This window comes from Pseudorca crassidens, chromosome 9 (assembly GCF_039906515.1).
Source record: "Pseudorca crassidens isolate mPseCra1 chromosome 9, mPseCra1.hap1, whole genome shotgun sequence".
Taxonomy (NCBI): domain Eukaryota; kingdom Metazoa; phylum Chordata; class Mammalia; order Artiodactyla; family Delphinidae; genus Pseudorca; species Pseudorca crassidens.
This window is the reverse complement of record NC_090304.1, coordinates 7,587,497-7,607,350: the sequence shown is the minus strand read 5'-3', so window position 1 is coordinate 7,607,350 and position 19,854 is coordinate 7,587,497. Positions and strand designations below refer to the sequence as shown.

General features: G+C 53.0%; 3 protein-coding genes and 1 long non-coding RNA gene across 9 annotated transcripts; 2 read left to right on the top strand and 2 right to left on the bottom strand.

Moving 5' to 3' along the window:
- Window positions 1-760: 760 nt before the first annotated feature.
- Window positions 761-2,886, top strand: LOC137230017 (uncharacterized). The gene is made up of 3 exons (XR_010945972.1): window positions 761-1,031; window positions 1,217-1,408; window positions 1,516-2,886. It is a non-coding gene; the product is annotated as an uncharacterized lncRNA (long non-coding RNA).
- Window positions 2,887-4,510: 1,624 nt separating this feature from the next.
- On the bottom strand, window positions 4,511-9,911 carry CDCA5 (cell division cycle associated 5). The gene is made up of 6 exons (XM_067748418.1): window positions 9,771-9,911; window positions 9,458-9,552; window positions 9,311-9,376; window positions 9,189-9,224; window positions 6,364-6,801; window positions 4,511-6,171 (listed from the first exon to the last, which is right to left on the bottom strand). The coding sequence occupies exons 1-6, from the start codon at window positions 9,814-9,816 to the stop codon at window positions 6,091-6,093; spliced, it is 762 nt and encodes a 253-aa protein (XP_067604519.1). The 5' UTR covers window positions 9,817-9,911; the 3' UTR covers window positions 4,511-6,090.
- A 99-nt stretch (window positions 9,912-10,010) lies between these two features.
- Window positions 10,011-14,160, top strand: ZFPL1 (zinc finger protein like 1). Of its 4 annotated transcripts, none has more exons than XM_067748415.1 (8): window positions 10,011-10,207; window positions 10,525-10,634; window positions 10,945-11,056; window positions 12,259-12,452; window positions 12,545-12,617; window positions 12,692-12,838; window positions 13,088-13,211; window positions 13,700-14,160. In XM_067748415.1, the coding sequence occupies exons 2-8, from the start codon at window positions 10,533-10,535 to the stop codon at window positions 13,884-13,886; spliced, it is 939 nt and encodes a 312-aa protein (XP_067604516.1). In that variant the 5' UTR covers window positions 10,011-10,207; window positions 10,525-10,532; the 3' UTR covers window positions 13,887-14,160. The 4 variants fall into 4 exon arrangements, with proteins under 4 accessions (XP_067604516.1, XP_067604517.1, XP_067604515.1 ...); XM_067748416.1 differs by lacking the exon at window positions 10,011-10,207 and adding an exon at window positions 10,247-10,313; XM_067748414.1 differs by lacking the exon at window positions 10,011-10,207 and adding an exon at window positions 10,304-10,439.
- TMEM262 (transmembrane protein 262) lies at window positions 14,136-19,797 on the bottom strand. 3 transcript variants are annotated; one of them, XM_067748424.1, is made up of 4 exons: window positions 19,607-19,797; window positions 14,589-14,860; window positions 14,385-14,484; window positions 14,136-14,284 (listed from the first exon to the last, which is right to left on the bottom strand). In XM_067748424.1, the coding sequence occupies exons 2-4, from the start codon at window positions 14,760-14,762 to the stop codon at window positions 14,208-14,210; spliced, it is 351 nt and encodes a 116-aa protein (XP_067604525.1). In that variant the 5' UTR covers window positions 14,763-14,860; window positions 19,607-19,797; the 3' UTR covers window positions 14,136-14,207. The 3 variants fall into 3 exon arrangements, with proteins under 3 accessions (XP_067604525.1, XP_067604522.1, XP_067604524.1); XM_067748421.1 differs by having other exon boundaries at window positions 14,589-14,879; window positions 19,607-19,793; XM_067748423.1 differs by lacking the exon at window positions 19,607-19,797 and having other exon boundaries at window positions 14,589-16,462.
- Between the last annotated feature and the right edge of the window lie 57 nt (window positions 19,798-19,854).

The window sequence follows — 19,854 nt, the reverse complement described above, 5'->3', positions numbered from 1 at the left end:
AGCGGTTAAGAATCCGCCTGTCAATGCAGGGGACACGGGTTTGATCCCTTGTCCAGGAAGATCCCACATGCCGCGGAGCATCTAAGCCCATGCGCCACAACTACTGAGCCTGCATTCTAGAGCCTGTGAGCCACAGCTACTGAGCCCACGCGCCACAACTACTGAAGCCCACACGCCTAGGGCCCGTGCTCTGCAACAAGAGGAGCCACTGCAATGAGAAGCCTGCGCACCACAACAAAGACCCAATGCAGCCAAAAAGAAAGAAAGAAAGAAAGAATTAGCCCCACTTTTCATAAGAGAAAAGTGAGGCTTGAAGAAGCTAAGTGACTTGCCTATAATCTCAGAAGAGTCAAAGCCAGGGTTCAGACCCAGGGCTACCCGGGCCTCCACCTGATGGCTGTCAGAGAGTTTGACAACTTGCCAGCCAGGAGATGGAAATACGTGAGGGGAAGGCAGCCTGCTTGAAGCCCGTATGTTGGGAGGACCACCCGGGCCTTGGGCCAAGGCCTCACCTGAAGGTTGGCGGTTGCAGGGGCTCAGGACTCAGGCTGAGGAGGCGAGGGCCGTGGTTCGGGTAGGGAGCTGTCCTGTGGAAGAGGGAGGGTGCAGTCCACTCCCAGGGCCGTGGGGGTCAGTGTGAGCCCTGGGGCTGGAGCCAGGATTCATGCTGGGGGAGGCAGAGGCCCCATGCCTGAGTGCAGGCCACCCAGGGGCCACTGCTCCTGACTCCACCTGCACCTCTCTCTCCTCCAGGGCACCCAGAAGCTCTCAGCCCCTAGCTCCTACAGGAGGGTGTGAGCTGCTGTGGACCAGGCTGGAGGGAAACCACCACCCCTATTCATCCATGATGCGCCCGGATGCTGGGGGGACAGAGACAAATACGATTCTGCCTCCACGCTCGGAGCTAAGACTACCGTGTAAATGTGTGTGCCCCACAGACAGACTCGAGCTTACAGGAGCTGTGAGAGAGGTCCGGGAGTCAGAAAGGAGGGAGTGGTCAGGTCTCCCTGAAAACAACTACTGTTCACCAAGTACGTATCACGTACTAAGCACTTTACCTGTATCATCTCCTCTCTCACCTAAACCCCATGGGGTGGGGAAAGGTATCCCCCGCTTTTCCAAAGTTCACTTTATGCCAGTCACTTTTACAAAAGACCTAACATTAGCACCTGTTTTTGCTAACTGAAAGAAATCTGAAGACAATTTTCATTTTTAGGGAAAAAGCGAAAATAGCTTCCAGCATCAGTTTTGCCGTGTGCCGGTAGAGGCAGCTCACACCCCGAGCAGACTGCGTGGCCCCGCCAAGCGCCTCCACCAGGAACTGCACCTTACATCTCAGCATTGTGAGCGTCTGTGCTTTAACCTCGATTTATGCTGTGTATCCGTTAGCAAGCGGTTGTGACCTAAGGTAAATTGCGTCTTTGCTTACGCCATTTCGGCTTACAAAAGGTTCACAGGAATGCTCTACTTTCAGATAGCGGGGAAACCTGTACTATTATTGTTCTCATTTTACAGATAAGGAAACTGAGGCACAGAGAAATTAATTAACTTGCCTGGGGTCTCACATCTAGAAACTGGCAGCGCCAGGATCCAAAGTCCATTGAACTCCGGAATCTGTGCTGTTACCCACCATGCCGTTGCTGCAGAAGGGACAGGCAGGTAGGAAAGACTGAGCAGAGGTGACGCTTGAGCCAAAGCCAAACCTAATCAAGTCAGAACTCAGCAGGTGAGACAGCACTGGGAAGAGCAGGTGAGGCAGAGAGCAGTCTGAGCAAAGGCTGGGAGGGAGGACCTTGCAGCAGCTCAGGGTCTGCACCGGTTCTGTGGGCCTCAGACTGGAGATGTGGCCACCAGCCTCACCCTGGAGTCCTCATGAGCCCTGCCAAGCAGTCTGGAGCAACAGGGCTCTGGGTTGCAAACAAGAGAAAACAACATTGGTTAATTTGAGCAAAAAAGGACTTTATTGGAAGGATACTAGGGAGTCGCGGAACTCATAGAACAGACTCAAAGGGCAGGAAGTATGGGATGCTGGCTGCCAGGACCACATGAGGACCCTGCCACAGGAGCCAACGGTAGTGTTCTGCCATCTCCACACTGGACGGCGGAGGCCCAGGGCTGCCGCTGGACACGTGAGGCCACCACCTCGCTGAATCCTCAATTATCTTTCCCTCTCTTCCTGGTCCTCGTTCCAGGTCCTCATGCAAAATCTGATTGGCTGAGCTCAGGTGAGATGCCTATGTCCTGGTTGCTGGGATCACGGGGAGCAAGTGTCTGGCCTCTTCATGCCCATGGAGGGAAGTGGCGTCTTGCAGTCAGCGCATTTGTAGAGGTTGAGACTGGGCAGCCAAAACCCAATAACCATCCATTACACGACTGCACGGACAATGGGAAGTCGCCAAAGGGTTTTTTTTTTTTTTTAATTGTGGCAAAGTACATAAAATTTACCATTTTAAGCATTTTAAGTGTACAGTTCAGTAGCGTTAAGCACACTCGCATTGCTGTGCAACCATCACCAGCATCCATCTCCAGAACTTTTTCATCTTCCCAGAGTGAAACTCTGTCCCTGTTAAACAAGAACTCCCCATTCCCCCCGCCCCAGTCCCTGGCGCCTACCATCCTACTTTCTGTCTTGATGCATTTGACTGTTTCAGGTATCTCATACAAATGGGAGTCATACAATATTCGTCCTTTTGTGTCTCATTTCACTTAGCATGTTTTCAAGGTTCATCCATGTTGTAGCATGTGGCAGAACACCATTCCTTTTGAAGGCTGAATATTCTATTGTACTTCTATATTGCACTTTGTTTATCCATTCATCCATTGATGGATATTTGTGTTATTTCCACCTTTTGGCAATTGTAAATAATGCTGCTATGAACATGGGTGTACAAATATCTTAAGACCCTGCTTCCAATTCTTTTGGGTATTGTACCCAGAAAGGAATTGTATCAAAGGGTTTTAAGCAGGGGAGAAACAGCATATTTTTGTCTCCTAGAAAACTCATTCTGGCCGCAGTGTGGACAGTTTGTAGAGGTGAGAGTAAAGGGAAGAAGACCCACTAGGCCAGAGCAACTGTCCAGTGGCCGTGGGGATGGAGGGATGTTGAGGGTGGGGCTGATGGGATGGGCTAAAGGAGAGTGTAGAGCTGCAGAGGACCCCCAGTTTCCTGGCTTGTGCAACTTGGGCCAGCTGGTGGTGTTGCTAACATCAGGGGGAGCACAGGAAAAGGCAAGCTGGTGGATGAGCTGAATTTGCGATGACTTCTGAGTTGAGATACAATTTTTTTTTTTTTAACATCTTTTGAGATACAGTTTTAGAAGACAGTTCTAGATTCCAGTTTGAAGCCCAGGAGAGAGGTATGGTTTGGAGATAGACTAGAAAGCCTTGAGCAAGGAGGCAGCCCAGAGAGAGCAAGCAGATCGGAAAGAGGGTCCAGGACTGGACCTGGGTGTCCTGATATTTCAGGGGAATCCAAGACAGAGGGGCCAGCAGTGCCAGGGCCCCAAGAAGGTGTCCTCCGCTAAGGCTACAGAGGCCCGAGTCTTTAGCACTGGGCATTAGGCGGTCACTGGTTACTTCTGCCCAAGCAGTAAATGGAGTGATGAGGGCACCCAAAGTAAATGAAACAGAAGCAGAAAGCAGTTTTTGAACATTTTTCAAGGAGCTTAACCTTGAAAGGCATAACAGTAGCTGAAGACAGATGCTGGACAAAACTTTTTGGTTAGGATTAGGGTGGTTGTTTTTAACAATAAAATGAACATAAGCTTGTTTAAGGCTTGTAGGAGAAAGAGGAACAAGGTCTCAGAGATGAGGGAACTGGATCAAAAGCCAAAATGCAAAGCTTGGCCTTGAAAAGAGGAGCCTGCTCTCCTCTGGATAAGGGAAGGAGGTAGAAGTGGGGAGGTTTAGGGAGAATTAAAGAATTTAAAGGCCTTAATTTGTTCTAAGGACTAGGAGGCAAGGACAAGTGTAGGAAGGATGAGGGGAAGGACAGTGGTTGTGACACCTGCATCAGGGTGCACGTATGTCCCTGGGCCTCCTCTGGCCGAGTGCCATAATTCCTGGGAATCACACCTTTGACTAGCTCCCCAGGGGGTTCTGCACCCACTGCTGTAGAGCACCCAGGTCGGGCCAGTGTGTGAGGAACTGGCTCCTTCACAGGAGTCTGTCAGGAAGAGGGGGCGGGGAATAAGAGCTGGACTCTGTGGTGGAGGGTTGGTTCCCAGGCACTAAGCGAAGCTCTTAGCAGCCTCACCGCAGACCGACTTCTTTCCTCCTGGAACAGGAGGGTACAGGGCTCCCCTTCTTAGAGGAGTGGGTGAGTGACTGGACAGAAAAAACAGACCTGGGGGTGGGGTGGGGGTGGGAGTGATCTACCACAGGCTACTGGAGGTCAGGCTGGCAGCCCCCCATACAAAGGGACAACCCTGGTGACACAGCCCAAAGAAGGCATGGCTTCCTGGGTCCCACACCTTCAGCTCTGCCTTTGACCCAACAAAGAAACAGTCTATGAACAGGCAGAAACTCTTTAATTGTTATTTTCTTTAAAAAACAAACCCCAGTTTTTCCTTAAACTCCATTCTTAGTTTTTCAGGGACAAAGAGAAGTTTGCAATCATGACATCAACTCAACATCATTTGGCTACTCCCGATTCTGCAGGACTAAGACATTTCCCAGGAGTTGTCCCGCCAGCCAGCGAGGACAATTGCAAAGAGTTTAACTAGCACCCACCAGGCCCGTGCCATTTCAGGGACCCTAACCAAGCAAGCACTCATCTTCCCTGATATTCTCTGCTATCCACTAGCCTCTCCACACTCCTCTTATCCCCTACTTCCATGAACCTGTAAACATCAAAAGGCACAGAGGCCTGGGCTATGGAGGAAGTTGTGGTTGGGCAGCCTTTGAAAGCTCACCTTTTAACAATATTGAGAAAAGAGAAGCAGGGGCTAGGGGAGTGGGGATCCCCCGAGACAATGAGATGACCCCACCCTCCCCCTAGTTCAACGCCTAGCACCTACCTCAGGCAGTGTCCTCCTGTGAGAGGACACTAAGGAAGCTGAAAGTTAAAACTGCTATCAACCCTGGCCCCTTTCTGGCACGTGAGAAAAGCTTCCTAGAACTTTACGAAATGCTAATGTCACCAGGACCATTCAACCCCTAAGTTCTTCTTCTAGAGCTAAGTAGATGCTGAACACTTTGTTTTGTAAAAAACAGGTATGAGTGATAAGAGGGGGGGCCTCCTGCCATGGGCCCCTTCCTGCCCTCTGCAGTTATCCGTCCATATGCCCTGAGCCTCAGGTTCTGGGGGGTCTGGAGACACCTTCCCTCCCCAAGCGGCCACTGCTCCATCAACCTGCATTTAACCGAACATCTGAGCCACAGCACACAGAACTATAAAACACAGCTTCTGTGCAGCAGACATTTATAGTCTGAGACCCAACCAAGGCTTCCCTCCCTCCTTCAAAACTTAAGACTATAGGCTGAATATTCTGCTTCTTCCTCACAGACAGAATTGTCTCCAATCCATGGCGACAGTCCTCCCGGACCATCTACAGAATCTAAGAGGAAACCCAAGCCTCGTTACCTAGATGCACTCATGGCTGGGAACCAAGCCTCAGCAGAGGCAACTCAGTAGAGAAAGCCCGAGGCTGGCTGTGGCCCTCGGCATCCAGCTCTGGTGGGGCTGCCGCAGAGCGGCCACATTTCCCCACAAGAGCAGAGGTGCTCTCTCTCACCCCCAGCCCCCAGCCCTTTAACCTCTTCTGGCTGGGCCAGTGATTCCTACTCCCTAGTCTGAGGCCCGACTGGAAACAGGCTGGGATACTCTGGGACGTAGTGGGGAAAGGATGGTAGGTGACTGACTACAGGCAGGACACCAGTGCGGGGCTGGGCCAGGCGGGCCCCGTTTCCTCAAGCTGAAACGGCCGCTGCCGCTGTGCCAGCCCTCAGAGGACAAGCCTCATGTGCAGCAACAGCGCGTGCACAGGTAACGAGACCAGGGGAGGGGACCCCAAGTGTCTTCTCCACAGGGAGAGGGGACTATGTACAGGGGGAAGAGGGGAGTCTGGCCAGGGACAGCCCCACTTCATCTCATTCAACCAGGAGATCAAACTGCTCAGCAGCTTCAAACTCAGCATTCATGGCCGCGGCCCACTCATCCAGCTCCGATTTCTGGGGGAAGAGAAATGGGGGGCAGGTGAGTGGAGAAGCGGGCACATTGGCTGGAGCATTTCCACCCATACCCTGCAGGCGCCGCCTTTCTCCCGTGACAGCCAGGGCCGAGCCCCGGCCCTGCACGTGTCCCGGTGCGTCTCCCCGTGTGTCTGGCGTGACGGCAGAGGAAGGCCCCTGCCCCTCACTCACCAAGATCTCCGGCACCTTCCTCTTCTTTCGTTTCTCTTTCACGGCCGGGGGAGAGATTCCAGGGAGAGTTGTGTCTGGGGCCCAGGGCTTCACAGGGACCCTGGGGACCTCAGTTAGCTTTGAACCCACCACAGGCGAGACTCCAGCCAAGTCTTCTGTGGCCAGCAGCCCCTCAAAGCCAGAGCAGGACCAGCGACCCGGGGTGGAGGTGGAGGCCGAGCCAGGAGTCTCCAGGCGGCTGTAGGATCGCCTGACTTTCTTGGACATTTCCAAGTCTCTGGCGTCCAGGTCTCCTTCCCTGGAGTCGGACTCAACATTCAGGGAGCACAGCGCAGGAGTGGAGGCGGAGGTGACCCGGACACTGCGTGTCGGGAAGACGTCCTCCCGAGTAGGCTCCTTGCTAGGAGGGTTGTTTTCTTTCTCCAAAAAAACAGCGATCTGTACCAGGACAGAAGAGAGAACGCCTCCCTGTTACTTGGCTGTGTTACTTACTTCAAGAAAGGCGCAAGGAGATTTAGGGCAGAAAGAAAGACCCACAGGACCTAAAATGTCCATCCAGTCAATAAGTCCTTATTGGCCATCTGCCAGGCACTGGGAGTAGAGCAGGGAATAAAACCGAGAAGACCCGTCTCCACAGTGCTGCCACTCTGGTGGGGAAAATAGAGAATAGGGAGAATCATGTCGTATGTTAAGCACTTTGGAAAAAAACAACAGGACTGAGCATACTGGGTGGGGGAAGGGTTTGGAATTTTAAGTAGGTGTAGGTCAGTGTAGGCCTCACTGAGGTAGCACTGGAGCTATGACTTGAAGGAGATGAGGGAGTAAGTCATCTGGAGGAGAAATGTTCTAGGCAGAGAGAACAGAAGGTGCAAAAGTCCTGAGGTGAACGGGTACCAGTCAGGGTCAAGGAACAATAAGGCTAGCGTGGCTGAAGTGAGAGGGAGCGAGGCGAGGAACTGAGCATGGGGTTCGAGAGGTAATGGGGGTGTTATAGGGCATTTTGCAGGCCACTGTAAGGGGAGACCCATGGAGCCCCTTGCTCCGAGACCCAGGGAGCCATGGCAAAGTTCTGAACAGGAAAGCACTTAATCTGACATGTGTATTAAGAGGTTCACACACTGGCTTCTCATAATTCCAGTCTCAGCTGAAGTGCTGCCTCCTCAGGGAGGCGGTCCCTTACCGTGGAACGGAGCAGCCCCTCCTCACCTTTGCTAGTCACCCTCTGTCACAATGACCTCTTTCCTGAACAGTGAGCATCACTATCTGATTGTGGCTGTTCGCTGGGTGACTGTGACGCCAACTAGAATGTGCGCGTCACATGTGAGCATCTTCATCTGTCTCGCTGACCTTGCCTGTGCCCAACACCTTCAGCAGAGCCCTGCGTGGAGCCGGTGTTCCATAAATAATCACTGAGTTAACTTTCACAAAACTTGACACTGAGCTTTGTGCCAACCAAGACAAGGCGAGAAACAAGACAAATTTAGGGCCCTTGTGGTTTAATAGAATTATATTGGTTATCAAGAGAGACATTTCCTGGCTACAGATTCTGGGGAATCTGCCCCATGAGTCTTAGTAAAAGGGATACTGAACAAATTGGGAGTCACCCAGACGACTTCTTCTTCAATCCCTACAGCCAAGCAGTCATCGAAGTCCTTGTGCATTTTTTGTTCAATATCTCATGAATCTATCATTCAACCAACAAGAAAGAGTGGCCACCATAGGGGAGACAGAAGTCCCTGCCCCTAAGACAACAAACATGCAAACAAAATACTCTCGGCTATTCATAAGGCCTATGGAGAAATGTATCAGGCAGGCTTCGGGGAGGCAGTGCCCTTTGAGCTGAGTCCTATGTGATGCGGTGGTCACGCGGTGGGTCAGGGGAAGAAGCAGCACTCTGCCTTTACCTAACTTCAGGCTCCCACCATCTCACTTCGGGATTCCTTTCATGCCCGCCCACCTGGTCTGGGGGTCCCCAGAAGGCTTTCTGCAATCCATTCTCCACCCAGACCCTAAAGAGATCTTTCTAAAATACCCAAGCCTGCCTCAGTCACTACCTTAAGACTCTCCAAAGCTGCCCACAGAACAAAGGATGAAGTCGAAGCTCATCCTCATGCCTCATCAGGATCTGCTCTGGCTTGGCACGCTCCCTCCCCTGACAAGGTGTGGGGCAGACACATCAAAGCTGCTGTTCCCCAAACCTCATGCTTTTCCTTGTGGACTCCAGGCATCTGCAAACACAGCTTCCTTTGCCTAGAACACTCCTAACTTGTCTTCAAAGACTCAGTTTAAACACTTCTTCTGTGAAACATTCCCTGAGCTACCTGGTCTGGGTTAGGTGCCTTTACAGCATCTAGTACTTTCTTTCTTTATTGCAGTCCTCAGCACACTATGTTATCACTTATTTGTCTTTCTCCCCACTTGACTGTAAGCCCCGTGAGCCACTCAAAGGCAGTTAGTATTTCTCATTCATTATATCTTCAGGTAGAGATCTCCTTTTAATGAGACATCCTTAACAATAACTTCTGCTAAAACAGTTAAGGACATTATACTACACTGAGAACAATAGACGAGGAAGAAAAAAGTAGTTAAGACACAGCTCAACTTTTAAAGGAAAATGGTAGAGAATACAGGGCATCAATAGCTAAACGCACCAAGTGTGCAGGAAGTAAGCAAGACTGGCGATACACATAGGTGTCCAAAGGCAAACTGTTTCAAAATACAGCAAATAGCTCCCTGGGCAGACGTGAGCAGCCATTATATTCCGCCTCAGCTCTAGACTGTCTGTCCTGGATTTCCCTTAACTAAGAAAATGAAAATGAACTTACCCGGGGGCTCCTTCGAGGCGAATGAACAGACGGGATCTGTGGAGACAACACTAGTTGATCACATCAACACTAGTTGATCCCACTTCTGGCTCCCCACCTACAACCCCTCTCTCTGTCCTCACCTCTACAGTATGGGCCACGATCTTCTTCAAGACGATGGGCTTTCTGACTGGAGTCGCCTGGGGTGCCTGGAGAAGAGGGGTGAACTTGAGCTCTACATTAGCCCAGGGGCCTCCGGGGCAGGAGGAACTGAGGAACCCGGGGCTCACCTTAGGCCAGATTTCCGGGAGGATGCTTGGGAGATCAGAGCCTGATTTCCGCTGGGACCTCCGCAGAGACTGAGTGGAAGTTGGGGCGCTGGGCCCTGGAAAGAGACAAATTTAGTAGGTAGGGGAGGACTCTAGACCTCAGAGTCTAGAGAGAACAGGAGTTGAAGAGAGCGAGAGTTCCCAAACAGGCCCTTTGGGGGCGCCTTCTCGGGAGGGGGACGAGCCTCCTAGGGCGGTGGGGGGAGGGCCTTCCTCACGGAACTGCGTCCCACAAACTGCTCAGCCCCATCTCTCCCGCGCGCCCTCCGCTCACCGGAGCACTGGGCGGCCCCTCCGGACCGGGTTCGCCTCTGGGACATGTCTAGCCTTGGTCTCGAGCTCTACTGCCGCAGCCGCCGCAGCCACAGCCGCCAGAGCTCGCGCCAACCCGAAGGGCAAACGTTCGAATTACCCGCCTTACCCGGGAGGAAGCGGAAGTGACGTAAAGCGGGAGGGCCGCCGAGGTCTGGTCACCCCTTTTCCACCCGCCTCCACGTCTAGCGTCTGCAGGGGCGGGGCCAGAGGCGAGCTGGTGTCATCAGCGCGCGCCGCACCCGGAAGAGACGTGGCAGTGGAGGGATAATCGGAGGGTTCTGAGCTGGAGGGAGCCGAGCGAGAACTCGGCTGAGTGCTGTCTGACCTTCCGCACCTCGGACCGGCGCTCGCGCCCGTGGGGACGAGTGCCGCAGCCGATTCGTAACACACAGTGAGGTCTGTGGGGAAGGTGGGGGCGGGGCTTGGAGGGGGTGGGGCTCGGGAGGGGCCCCTAGGGGCGGGGCCGGTGGTATCGGAGAGACTGGTGGAGGGGCCTGGCCAGGTTTGGGATGCGGGAGGAATCTGGGGTCTCCGGAGGTGGGATTTATGCAGGGGGCGTGGCCGGAATGGAGAGGGACGGTGGGCAAGAGTTTGGGGTTGGGGCGAGTACGAGAGGTGTCTAGGGCAGGTAAGAGTGGAAACAACTGGGCTGGTGAGTGCGCTGTGGCGGCCACCAGAACCTGGTTCCCTGCCAACTCAGACCCCTTCCTCAGGGTCGACTATGGGGCTTTGCAAGTGCCCCAAGAGGAAGGTGACCAACCTATTCTGCTTCGAACACCGGGTCAACGTCTGCGAGCACTGCCTGGTAGCCAATCACGCCAAGGTGGGTGTTCAGAGGAACAGCTGAGCAGGGCACTAGGTGGGCAGGTAGTATTGACTTCCTCCAAATCCGTGAAGGGCCTGGCCCTAGAATGGAAGCTCCACAAGGACAAGGACTTAGTTTATTTTGTTCACTGTTGTATCCCCAGTGCTTAAGTCAGAGTATGGCACACTGTGTGTGCTCAATAAATGTTTATTGATTGGTCGAACAGAAGTATCAATCTCCTCTGTGATGAGAAAAAGAGGCATCTGGGCTTTGGGGAGATGGGCTGTGGAGTTCTTGATCCAGTTGTGACCTCTTTCTCCCACTTCAGTGCATCGTCCAGTCCTACCTGCAGTGGCTCCAAGATAGCGATTACAACCCCAATTGCCGCCTCTGCAACATACCCCTGGCCTCCCGGGAGACGACCCGCCTGGTCTGTTATGGTGAGGCCTGGGCACCTTATGGGGGGATCAGGACAGGCCCAGCGTGACCAGTTTCCAGGCACTCCCCAAGCAGCAGGACAGTGACCTCTCAAGTCTGGGAGGCTGGAGCCCCAGGTTCTGGTCCAGCTAGGTTACTTACCTGCTGTGTGAGCTCAGGCAAGTCATTTCCCCTTAAGAGGCCTTAGTGTTTTTCCCTAAAAATTAAAGCTTCTAGCTTCTTCCCTGCCAATCTCTAGGGTTGAGCGAGAGCCAGTCAAACTTGTGGGTGTGGTTGTAGCTGTGAGCAGTAGCTGGCCATACCAGCAGTGAGCTGAAAGCATGGGGCTTTCAGACATTCAGGATCCATTTCTGATTCCAAGATTAAACAGAGAGGAACTGCATTCCTCACAGTAATGTCAGCTAAAGGAAGTCAGCAGGGGCATGTGTCATGACCTTGACCTGACTCTGGTGTAAGAGCCTTAGCTCCACTTTTTGAAGGAACTAGTGTAAAAGAGTGCGCTCCGTGTATGTGTTTCTCACTGTGTTTATATGTGCATGAACTGAACGTGCATTGTGTCTTTACATAAGTGTTAGTGTATTCATTAGTACTATGGGGGAATGAATGGGTAACTGTTGTATGTGAACATATAAGCACAGGTGTGTTGTGGGGTTGCAGGAGAATTCCTAGGTGAGGGTGCTTAAGTGTTAGCAAACGTGAGTGTATAGATGTGTATGTGAGAGTTAGTCTGCCCGTATGTGTGGATGTAGGGGATGGCACCTGCGTTTGACATGTATATAAACACGTGTATATCTGTGCCCATGGATGTGTACACCCATACGTGTTCCTGTGTGTATGTCTAGTAACCTTTTCTGAAACTGTTCTTGATGAGCTGTTAGCCCAATGAGCTTGTGATGAGTGCGAGTCCAGAGAGGACTCATGGAAAGGGTAGGTGGCATCTTCTTCCCACCCACCCCCACCCCCTAGTGGGCTGGGAAGTTTGGTAGCATCTGCCTTAACTTAGTCGGATAGTGGTGGCCAGGAAGGCCAAAGTCTTAGGGAATACTGATGAAGTGGACCTGGGGTGAGGATGGGCAGGAGAAGGCCCTGGGCTTACACTTATGTGTGCATGTATCTCTGCAGCAGGCTGGGGGCTCTTGCTGGGCTAGGGGTCCTAAGTGTCTGCTTCTGCATGTCTTTCCTCCACTACTTCATGGGCCCTCAGATCTCTTCCACTGGGCCTGCCTCAATGAACGTGCTGCCCAGCTACCCCAAAACACAGCACCTGCTGGCTACCAGTGCCCCAGCTGCAGTGGCCCCATCTTCCCTCCAACCAACCTGGCTGGCCCCGTGGCCTCCGCACTGAGAGAGAAGCTGGCCACAGTCAACTGGGCCCGGGCAGGACTGGGTCTTCCTCTGGTGAGAGCCTGTATCCCCTGGGTCCCACCTGGGCCAGGTGGGTGGGTGGGGACAGCACGGGGCAGGCTGGTGACATCTGTTCTTTCCTCCAGATTGACGAGGTGGTGAGCCCAGAGCCTGAGCCCCTCAACACTTCCGACTTCTCTGACTGGTCCAGCTTTGATGGTAAGTGGTGGTCTCCACCTGCTGTTGGGGCCCTTGCCTCCCTGCTCTGCTGACAGCTCTCTTCCTGCCCACAGCCAGTGGTAGCCCCAAACAAGAGGAGACAGCCAGCGCTTCTGCTGCCCCAGCCTTCTACAGCCAAGTCCCCCGGCCCCCTGCTTCCCCGAGCCGACCCGAGCAGCACATGGTGATCCACATGGGCAATCCCGAGCCTCTGACTCACGGTGAGCCGGGGAACTGTCCAGGCCAGAGGAGGATAGAATGGGAGTGGGGTGCTTTGCGTGGAGGGAGCTCGGGGGTCTGGACACCCACCCACAGGGACCCTTCCTCACTGCATCACAGACGTTACCTCCCCACAATTCCGAGATGCTGTTAGGCTGAGAAGGGCCGGGATCTCCTGCCCTCCCCTCTCCCCACCCCGCTATGGGCCAGTTTTCCTGAGCCTGTGGATGCCGGTGGCTCTGCCCCTGCAGCCTCAGCCCCAAGGAAGGTGTATGACACACGGGATGATGACCGAGCGCCAGGCCTCCATGGGGATTGTGATGATGACAAGTACCGTCGCCGGCCTGCCCTGGGCTGGCTGGCCCAGCTGCTCAGGTACATGGGGTCAGGTGGGGCAGGATGCCAGGAAGGGGGAGGAGGGGAAGTGAGAGCCAGAGACCCTGGCAGGGCGATTTCATGACAAAAGGGGCTTGTTCTGGGTAATAACGGGACCTGGTATAGGGGCTGTGCACCGAAGCCTGGGCTTGGGTCTGCCCCCCTCTGGGTGTTTCCTTGCGTGCCACGTATGAGGTTCGGACTCGGGCTCTTTGAGGCCCCTTCCTGCTCTGACACCCCCCAATCTTTGTGACTCTCCTTATGCCCGACACATTCCAGTTTCAGAACACAGTTGTTGCCTCAGCTGGTTTGAGCTGCACAGTCAGCCTGGTAGTGGGCAGGTGCAGGGATGACCACCCTTGAGGAAACCAGGCTCAGGGATGGTGGCGCTGGGGCTGGAAGACGAGCGTCATGGCTGGGGCTCCTCTCCCGGCTGCAGGGGCCGCCAGGGACTGGAGGCCTGACCTGACTTCCCCTCATCCCCCCAGGAGCCGGGCTGGGTCTCGTAAGCGGCCGCTGACCCTGCTCCAGCGGGCAGGGCTGCTGCTGCTCCTGGGGCTGCTGGGCTTCCTGGCCCTCCTTGCGCTCATGTCTCGCCTGGGCCGGGCTGCGGCTGACAGCGATCCCAACCTGGACCCGCTCATGAACCCTCACATCCGTGTGGGTCCCTCCTGAGCCCCTGCTTATGGCTGGGCCAGCCTAGGAGCTGGGGGCCTGAGGGTGGGTAGAGGGGGAGGTCCAGGGGCCCTTCTCTGCTCCTCTTCCTCAAGCCTGAGACACTAAGATCCCAGGCCCAAAGCCAAGTCCACCAGAGTGGCTGCAGGCTAGGCCTGGGGTTCCTGCAGATCAAACATTTGTCTTGACCTTCTCCTCCTGGGTCTCCAGCTTTCCCCCTCCCTCCCCCAAAGGAGCTGACAGGTGGAAATAAATTACAGACTTTATTAAAACACCCGAAGCAGCCTTTTCCTTCCCCCTTCTCAGCCTGGGCCCCAAGCCTCAGTGGTTCTCTTCCCGGTACTCTATGGCCAGAAACTCCAGGGACAGGCGGTTGAAGAACATGGCTCCGTTGAGCACTGGGCAGAGGAGAGAGCCCCCATCAGCCTTGCCTGCCCCCTCCTTGCTGCATATCAGGGTTCCAGAGCTCCCCCCTCCTGCTGCGTACACCCTACTCACTCAGGACGGTCAGGGAAAAGCATCGACGAAACTTGTCATGTGTCATCTCAGCGTAGAGTGACCCCATGGCGGCCCAGCAGATGCCGATCACCTGGGAGAACTGTAGGCCCCATCCCGTGGAGAGTGGCCCCCTGACACACAGGGGGGTTTCCATCAGCCCCTGGGCCTCCCCTGACCAGCCCTCGAGCCCCTGCCCTGGCCTACCATCAGGACAACTGTGTAGCGGAAGCTCATGCGGTCATAGTGGTGGGTGATACAGAAGTTGTGCACGTCGCTGGCGAAGACGGTCAGGTGTACGAAGAAGAGCATCAGAGCAGCCATGGTGAGAATCATGCCTTGTGGGAAGAAGAGCACGGCCACGCGGTCCCGCCACCGCATCCTGGCAGCAGCACAGACTCAAGGCAGCTGGTACAGCTTGAGCAAGCGGACACTGCCCAGGAGGAGCAGCCGACCCCTCTGGTTCTGGAGCGCACAGTCTGGAATAGCCGTAGGATTCTAGAATCGGGAGGACATAGAGAACAAGATTCTCGAGCACAGGCTGTTTCCAGCCAATACAGGAGTGTTTCATGGGTGGCCAGGGCAGCTCTGAACTGTGGAGGGGGGCTGGGCTAAAGGTACAGAGCAGCGGGGCCCTACCGTGTTGAGGGAGGGACAGTGTACCTCACCATCCCAGCCCACACACTTTGTGCTCTTGGGCAAATCTTCTCACTAAGTCCTCAACAGTTCCACGCAGGAGGTAGTGTGGGCACATTCTGCAGATGAAGAACTGGGGCTCAGAAAAGTGAAGGGGGGACTTCCTTGGTGGCACAGTGGTTAAGAATCCACCTGCCAATGCAGGGGACACAGGTTCGAGCCCTGGTCCGGGGAGATCCCGCATGCCATGGAACAACTAATCCTGTGTGCCACAACTACTGAGCCTGCAAGCCACAGCTATTGAAGCGCACATGCCTAGAGCCCATGCTTCACAACAAGAGAAGCCACCGCAATGAGAAGCACACGCACCACAACGAAGAGTAGCCCCTGCTCTCCGCAACTAGAGAAAGCCTGCGCACAGCAACGAACACCCAACACAGCCAAAAAAAAAAAAAAAATGTGAAGGGGCATGTAGGTCCTCAGCAAGTCTTAGGCAGATGAGAGGTCAGGTGTAATCTCTCCTAATGAGATCTCTCCAGTAGAACTGGAGGATGTAGCCAGGTGAGGGCAGGCCTGGGCTGGATCACAAACTCCAAGTATTTGTTCCAGCCCCTAATGGGGAGGAAGTAAGGGAAGGGACAACAGATTCTCCATAGCTGTCCCAGGACCTTCCCACATCCTCCCCAGGTGGGCCCTGGAGAGCAACTGGCTTTTCCATCTTCTCCCCAGATGTTCTTCCAACACATGATGCTGACCAGCTCTCCCCTCTGCTGCCTTCCAGCACTCAGCATCTTAACACTCATTGTCTCTACCATTCCAAGAGTCCCATGAGAAAGCTGGGACTGGTGGCACAAATCCTATTTTACACACAAGCCTGGGGCACAGAGAGGGATTGTCAGCTCAAGTTTTCGCAGCCAATGAGTGAGGGAATCAGTACTAAGACTAATATCCACTTCTACCTGAGGCTGTGGAATGGGTAGGGACAATTAGATGCCAAGAAAAAAACATTTCCTCTGTACGTGTGAGAGGTGAGAACTCCAGGACTGTCAACAAAATAAGTCAGAAAACTGGCCAGAAATGGTGTGGAGGGACATGCAAACTCCCAGGAACTAAAGTATTGTAGAAGAGTTGATGTTGAACTTGGCCAGCCCCATTGCCTCCTGCCTGACTGTCTGCCCCAGAAGTCAGGTCCCAGGTCAGGTCAAGACCGGAAGTCTCCTGCCTGGAAGCAGTAAGGTTAAATAAAGCCTGACACCACCATCCGTTATTGCTGCCCAGTGTCATTAATCACAAGAGACCCTCAGACCCCCATCTTAACACATTGAAGGGGTGATGCCCGATGCCCAGCTGTGTTCACACCATTGAAACAATTGTTTGCACTTTAGTTCTCATTTGAATACAAACGAATGTTTTTATGTTAGGGCTTCTACCTCAATGTCATTAAAAAAAAAAAATTACCCCCAGGGGCTTCTCTGGTGGCGCAGTGGTTGAGAGTCCGCCTGCCGATGCAGGGGACACGGGTTCGTGCCCCGGTCCGCGAGGATCCCACATGCCGCGGAGCGGCTGGGCCAGTGAGCCATGGCCGCTGAGCCTGCGCGTCCGGAGCCTGTGCTCCGCAACGGGAGAGGCCACGACAGTGAGAGGCCCGCATAACGCAAAAAAAAATAATAATAAATAATTACCCCCATAGTGTATGAATATGTTCTTGTAAAAGATTTGCATCATACACAGGCATACAGAGGAGAATGTACCAGTCTCCCCCCTCCACCCTCACACCTACGGAGGTAACCCCTTCAACAGTTCGGTGAGTGGGCATCTTTTGAGTTCCTTCTTTTTAAAAAAATTTTTTAAAAATTATTATTATTATAATTTTTGGGTTTTTTTTGCGGTATGCGTGCCTCTCACTGTTGTGGCCTCTCCCGTTGCGGAACACAGGCTCCGGACGTGCAGACCCAGCGGCCATGGCTCACGGGCCCAGCCGCTCCGCGGCATGTGGGATCTTCCCAGACCGGGGCACGAACCCGTGTCCCCTGCATCGGCAGGCGGACTCTCAACCACTGCGCCACCAGGGAAGCCCTATTATTATTATTTTTAATTTATTTGTTTATTTTTGGCTGCGTTGGATCTTCGTTGCTGAGCGCGGGCTTTCTCTAGCTGCCGCGGGGGCTACTTGTTGCGGTGCGCGGGCTTCTCATTGTAGTGGCTTCTCTTGTTGCGGAGCATGAGCTCCAGGCACATGGGCTTCAGTAGTTGTGGCACGTGGGCTCTAGAGCGCAGGCTCAGTAGCTGTGGCACACGGGCTTAGTTGCTCCGCGGCATGTGGGATCTTCCTGTACCAGGACTTGAGCCCGTGTCCCCTGCATTGGCAGGCGGATTCTTAACCACTGTGCCACCAGGAAGCCCTGAGTCCCTTCTTGATGTTAACTTCATACACCTACGTGTACATCTACATGCATAATTTAAAAAACAAAATCACACCATGTGTACTGTCAAAGTATAATTTTCAGAAAGTTAAAAATATGATCTCTAAATAAAGAATAAACATGTAACTAAGATGTCTTAACTCATCGGTGAAGGGTTCCCCCTCAGTAAGGTAGGAATGCGTCTTGAGGAGCTGGATATGGATAGGCATTTAAAGAGAAATATTAGAACATGATTACTAGGTTAGATACAAAATTGGCTGGTGTCCTACAGGGCAAACAAACCAAATTTTGAGGTTATTTTTCCATTGGATATAGATGTTTTGCATCTCTTTGGGACAATATCTAAATAGCAAGATCAAACAAATGTACACTCCTATAGGTAATTAAATAATCCTTGGGTGGGCTTGTGAAACAATGCCCCAGTATGATATTGGAAGGTCATGCTGCCGTCTGTATTCCAAATTTTGGATAATTTTTCTTAACAGTATTCTGCAACTTTTTTTTGAAGTTTATAGATTTCTTGGAGTAGATCTACATCTTTCTACTCTTTTTAAAGACTATATTTATTCAGGCTGCGCTGGGGCTTAGTTGCGGTGGGATCTTCGTTGCAGCATGTTTAGTTTCGGCACGTGGGATCTTTAGTTGTGGCATGCGGACTTCTTAGTTGCGGCATGAGAACTCTTAGTTGCAGCAGGCATGTGGGATCTAGTTCCCTGACCAAGGATTGAACCCGGGCCCCCTGCATTGGGAGCGCAGAGTCCCACCCACTGGACCAACCAGGGAAGCCCCTAAATCTTTATACTCTTTTCTTCATTTTTCTTAAGATTATAGCTTGATAAGCTTAAATCTTCATGTATATTTTTTATACAGCCTCTGAGTATCCCATAGAGTCAGGGGTCAGCAAACTTCTGTGAAAAACAAGATAGTAAATGTTACAGGTTTTGCCAGCCGTACGTCTCTGTTGCAATGACTCAACTCTGCTGTTGTAGTTAAAAGTAGGCATAGGGCTTCCCTGGTGGTGCAGTGGTTAAGAATCTGCCTGCCAATGCAGGGGACGTGTTTGAGCCCTGGTCTGGGAAGATCCCACATGCTGTGGAGCAACTACGCCCGTGTGCCACAACTACTGAGTGTGCACTCTAGAGCCCGCAAGCTGCAACTACTGAGCCCGCGTGCCACAACTACTGGAGCCTGTGTGCCACAACTACGGGAGCCCGCGTGCCACAACTACTGAAGCCTGCATGCCTAGAGCCCGTGCTCCACAACAAAAGAAGCCACCGCAATGAGAAGCCCGCGCACCACAATGAAGAGTAGCCCCCGCTCGCCGTAACTAGAGAAAGCCCGCGCGCAGCAACAAAGACCCAAGGCAGCCAAAAATAAATAAATTAAAAAACCAAAAGCAGGTGTAGATAATATGTAAATGCATGGGCATGGATGTGTTCCCATGGACACTGAAATATGAATTTCATATGATTTTCACATCATGAAATGCCATTTTTTTTCAACCATTTAAAAATGAAAAAAAAAAAGCTTACAGGCCATATGAAAACAGGTGGTGGGCTGTGTTTGTCTGGCAGGACCCCTGCCAAAGAATAAAGTGGTTTCCATTCCATCCCTGGCCCCCCCAGCCCCTCATAAGTAATGTTTCAAGGACCACACTGACACAGTCTTTTTCTCCTTTTCATCCATTCAAACTCGGCGTGTCTCAGTTTGAACTGCAAGTCTTTCCCTATCTTCAGCTCTTCACCTGGGTGAACAGCTGTACCTTTGTCCCAATCGGAAACCTGAGAATTATCCTCAACATCTCCACCTAACCCCTCCGTCAGCACATCCCATCAGTCACTTAAGATGTGCCAACTGTGTCTTCTAAGCGGCGTATAATAGGAGTTCTCAAGTTCAGGTGCACCAGAACTGCTTGACTTAAAAAAAATAAGCTAGGTCTGAGGGGAGCCCAGAGTCTTTGCAACACGCCACAAGTAATTCTGAAGGCAATTCTGATGCACGTCAGAGGACCACGCCTTGAGAAACACTGCGCTAGAGCCACTGTGCAGCACTGTACATGCATTTAATCCTCGCAGCCCCCTTGTGAAATATGTACCCCAATATTAGGAATGGGGGAAACTGAGCTGCTACCCCCGTAACAAGGCAGTGGCAGGATGCCATACATACCCTCTCTGGCTCCACGGCCCGCGCTCCGTCCACTGCATCTAGGGACATATTCCGCAGCCCCTGTCTGCGGGGGTGCAGGGTTGGAAGCCACGACTCGTCCTCCTTCTGGGAGGACAGCGACTCGACCAGTTCCACAAAATCCTTCCTGCAAAGCTGGGGGAACCCAGGGCTCTGGCGGAACCTCTTCGCTCGGGGAGGAAAGGTGCGGGGGAACTCCAGTCTCGAAGGACCCAGGGCTGCAGGGGGAC

What these genes read in the sequence shown, in the direction of transcription:
- CDCA5 (XM_067748418.1), bottom strand. Translation starts at nt 9,816, where the DNA reads ATGTCCCAGAGGCGAACCCGGTCCGGAGGGGCCGCCCAGTGCTCCG. An exon ending in AGGGGCCGCCCAGTGCTCCG is followed by an intron (nt 9,553 to 9,770) that starts GTGAGCGGAGGG and finishes GTCTCTTTCCAG; the next exon opens with GGCCCAGCGCCCCAACTTCC. An exon ending in GGAAGGTGCCGGAGATCTTG is followed by an intron (nt 6,172 to 6,363) that starts GTGAGTGAGGGG and finishes CTCTTCCCCCAG; the next exon opens with AAATCGGAGCTGGATGAGTG.
- ZFPL1 (XM_067748414.1), top strand. Translation starts at nt 10,358, where the DNA reads ATGCAGGGGGCGTGGCCGGAATGGAGAGGGACGGTGGGCAAGAGTTTG. An exon ending in TGACTGGTCCAGCTTTGATG is followed by an intron (nt 12,618 to 12,691) that starts GTAAGTGGTGGT and finishes TCCTGCCCACAG; the next exon opens with CCAGTGGTAGCCCCAAACAA. An exon ending in TGGCTGGCCCAGCTGCTCAG is followed by an intron (nt 13,212 to 13,699) that starts GTACATGGGGTC and finishes TCATCCCCCCAG; the next exon opens with GAGCCGGGCTGGGTCTCGTA.
- TMEM262 (XM_067748424.1), bottom strand. Translation starts at nt 14,762, where the DNA reads ATGCGGTGGCGGGACCGCGTGGCCGTGCTCTTCTTCCCACAAGGCATG. An exon ending in GCTACACAGTTGTCCTGATG is followed by an intron (nt 14,485 to 14,588) that starts GTAGGCCAGGGC and finishes TGGGGCCTACAG; the next exon opens with TTCTCCCAGGTGATCGGCAT. An exon ending in CTTTTCCCTGACCGTCCTGA is followed by an intron (nt 14,285 to 14,384) that starts GTGAGTAGGGTG and finishes TCCTCTGCCCAG; the next exon opens with TGCTCAACGGAGCCATGTTC.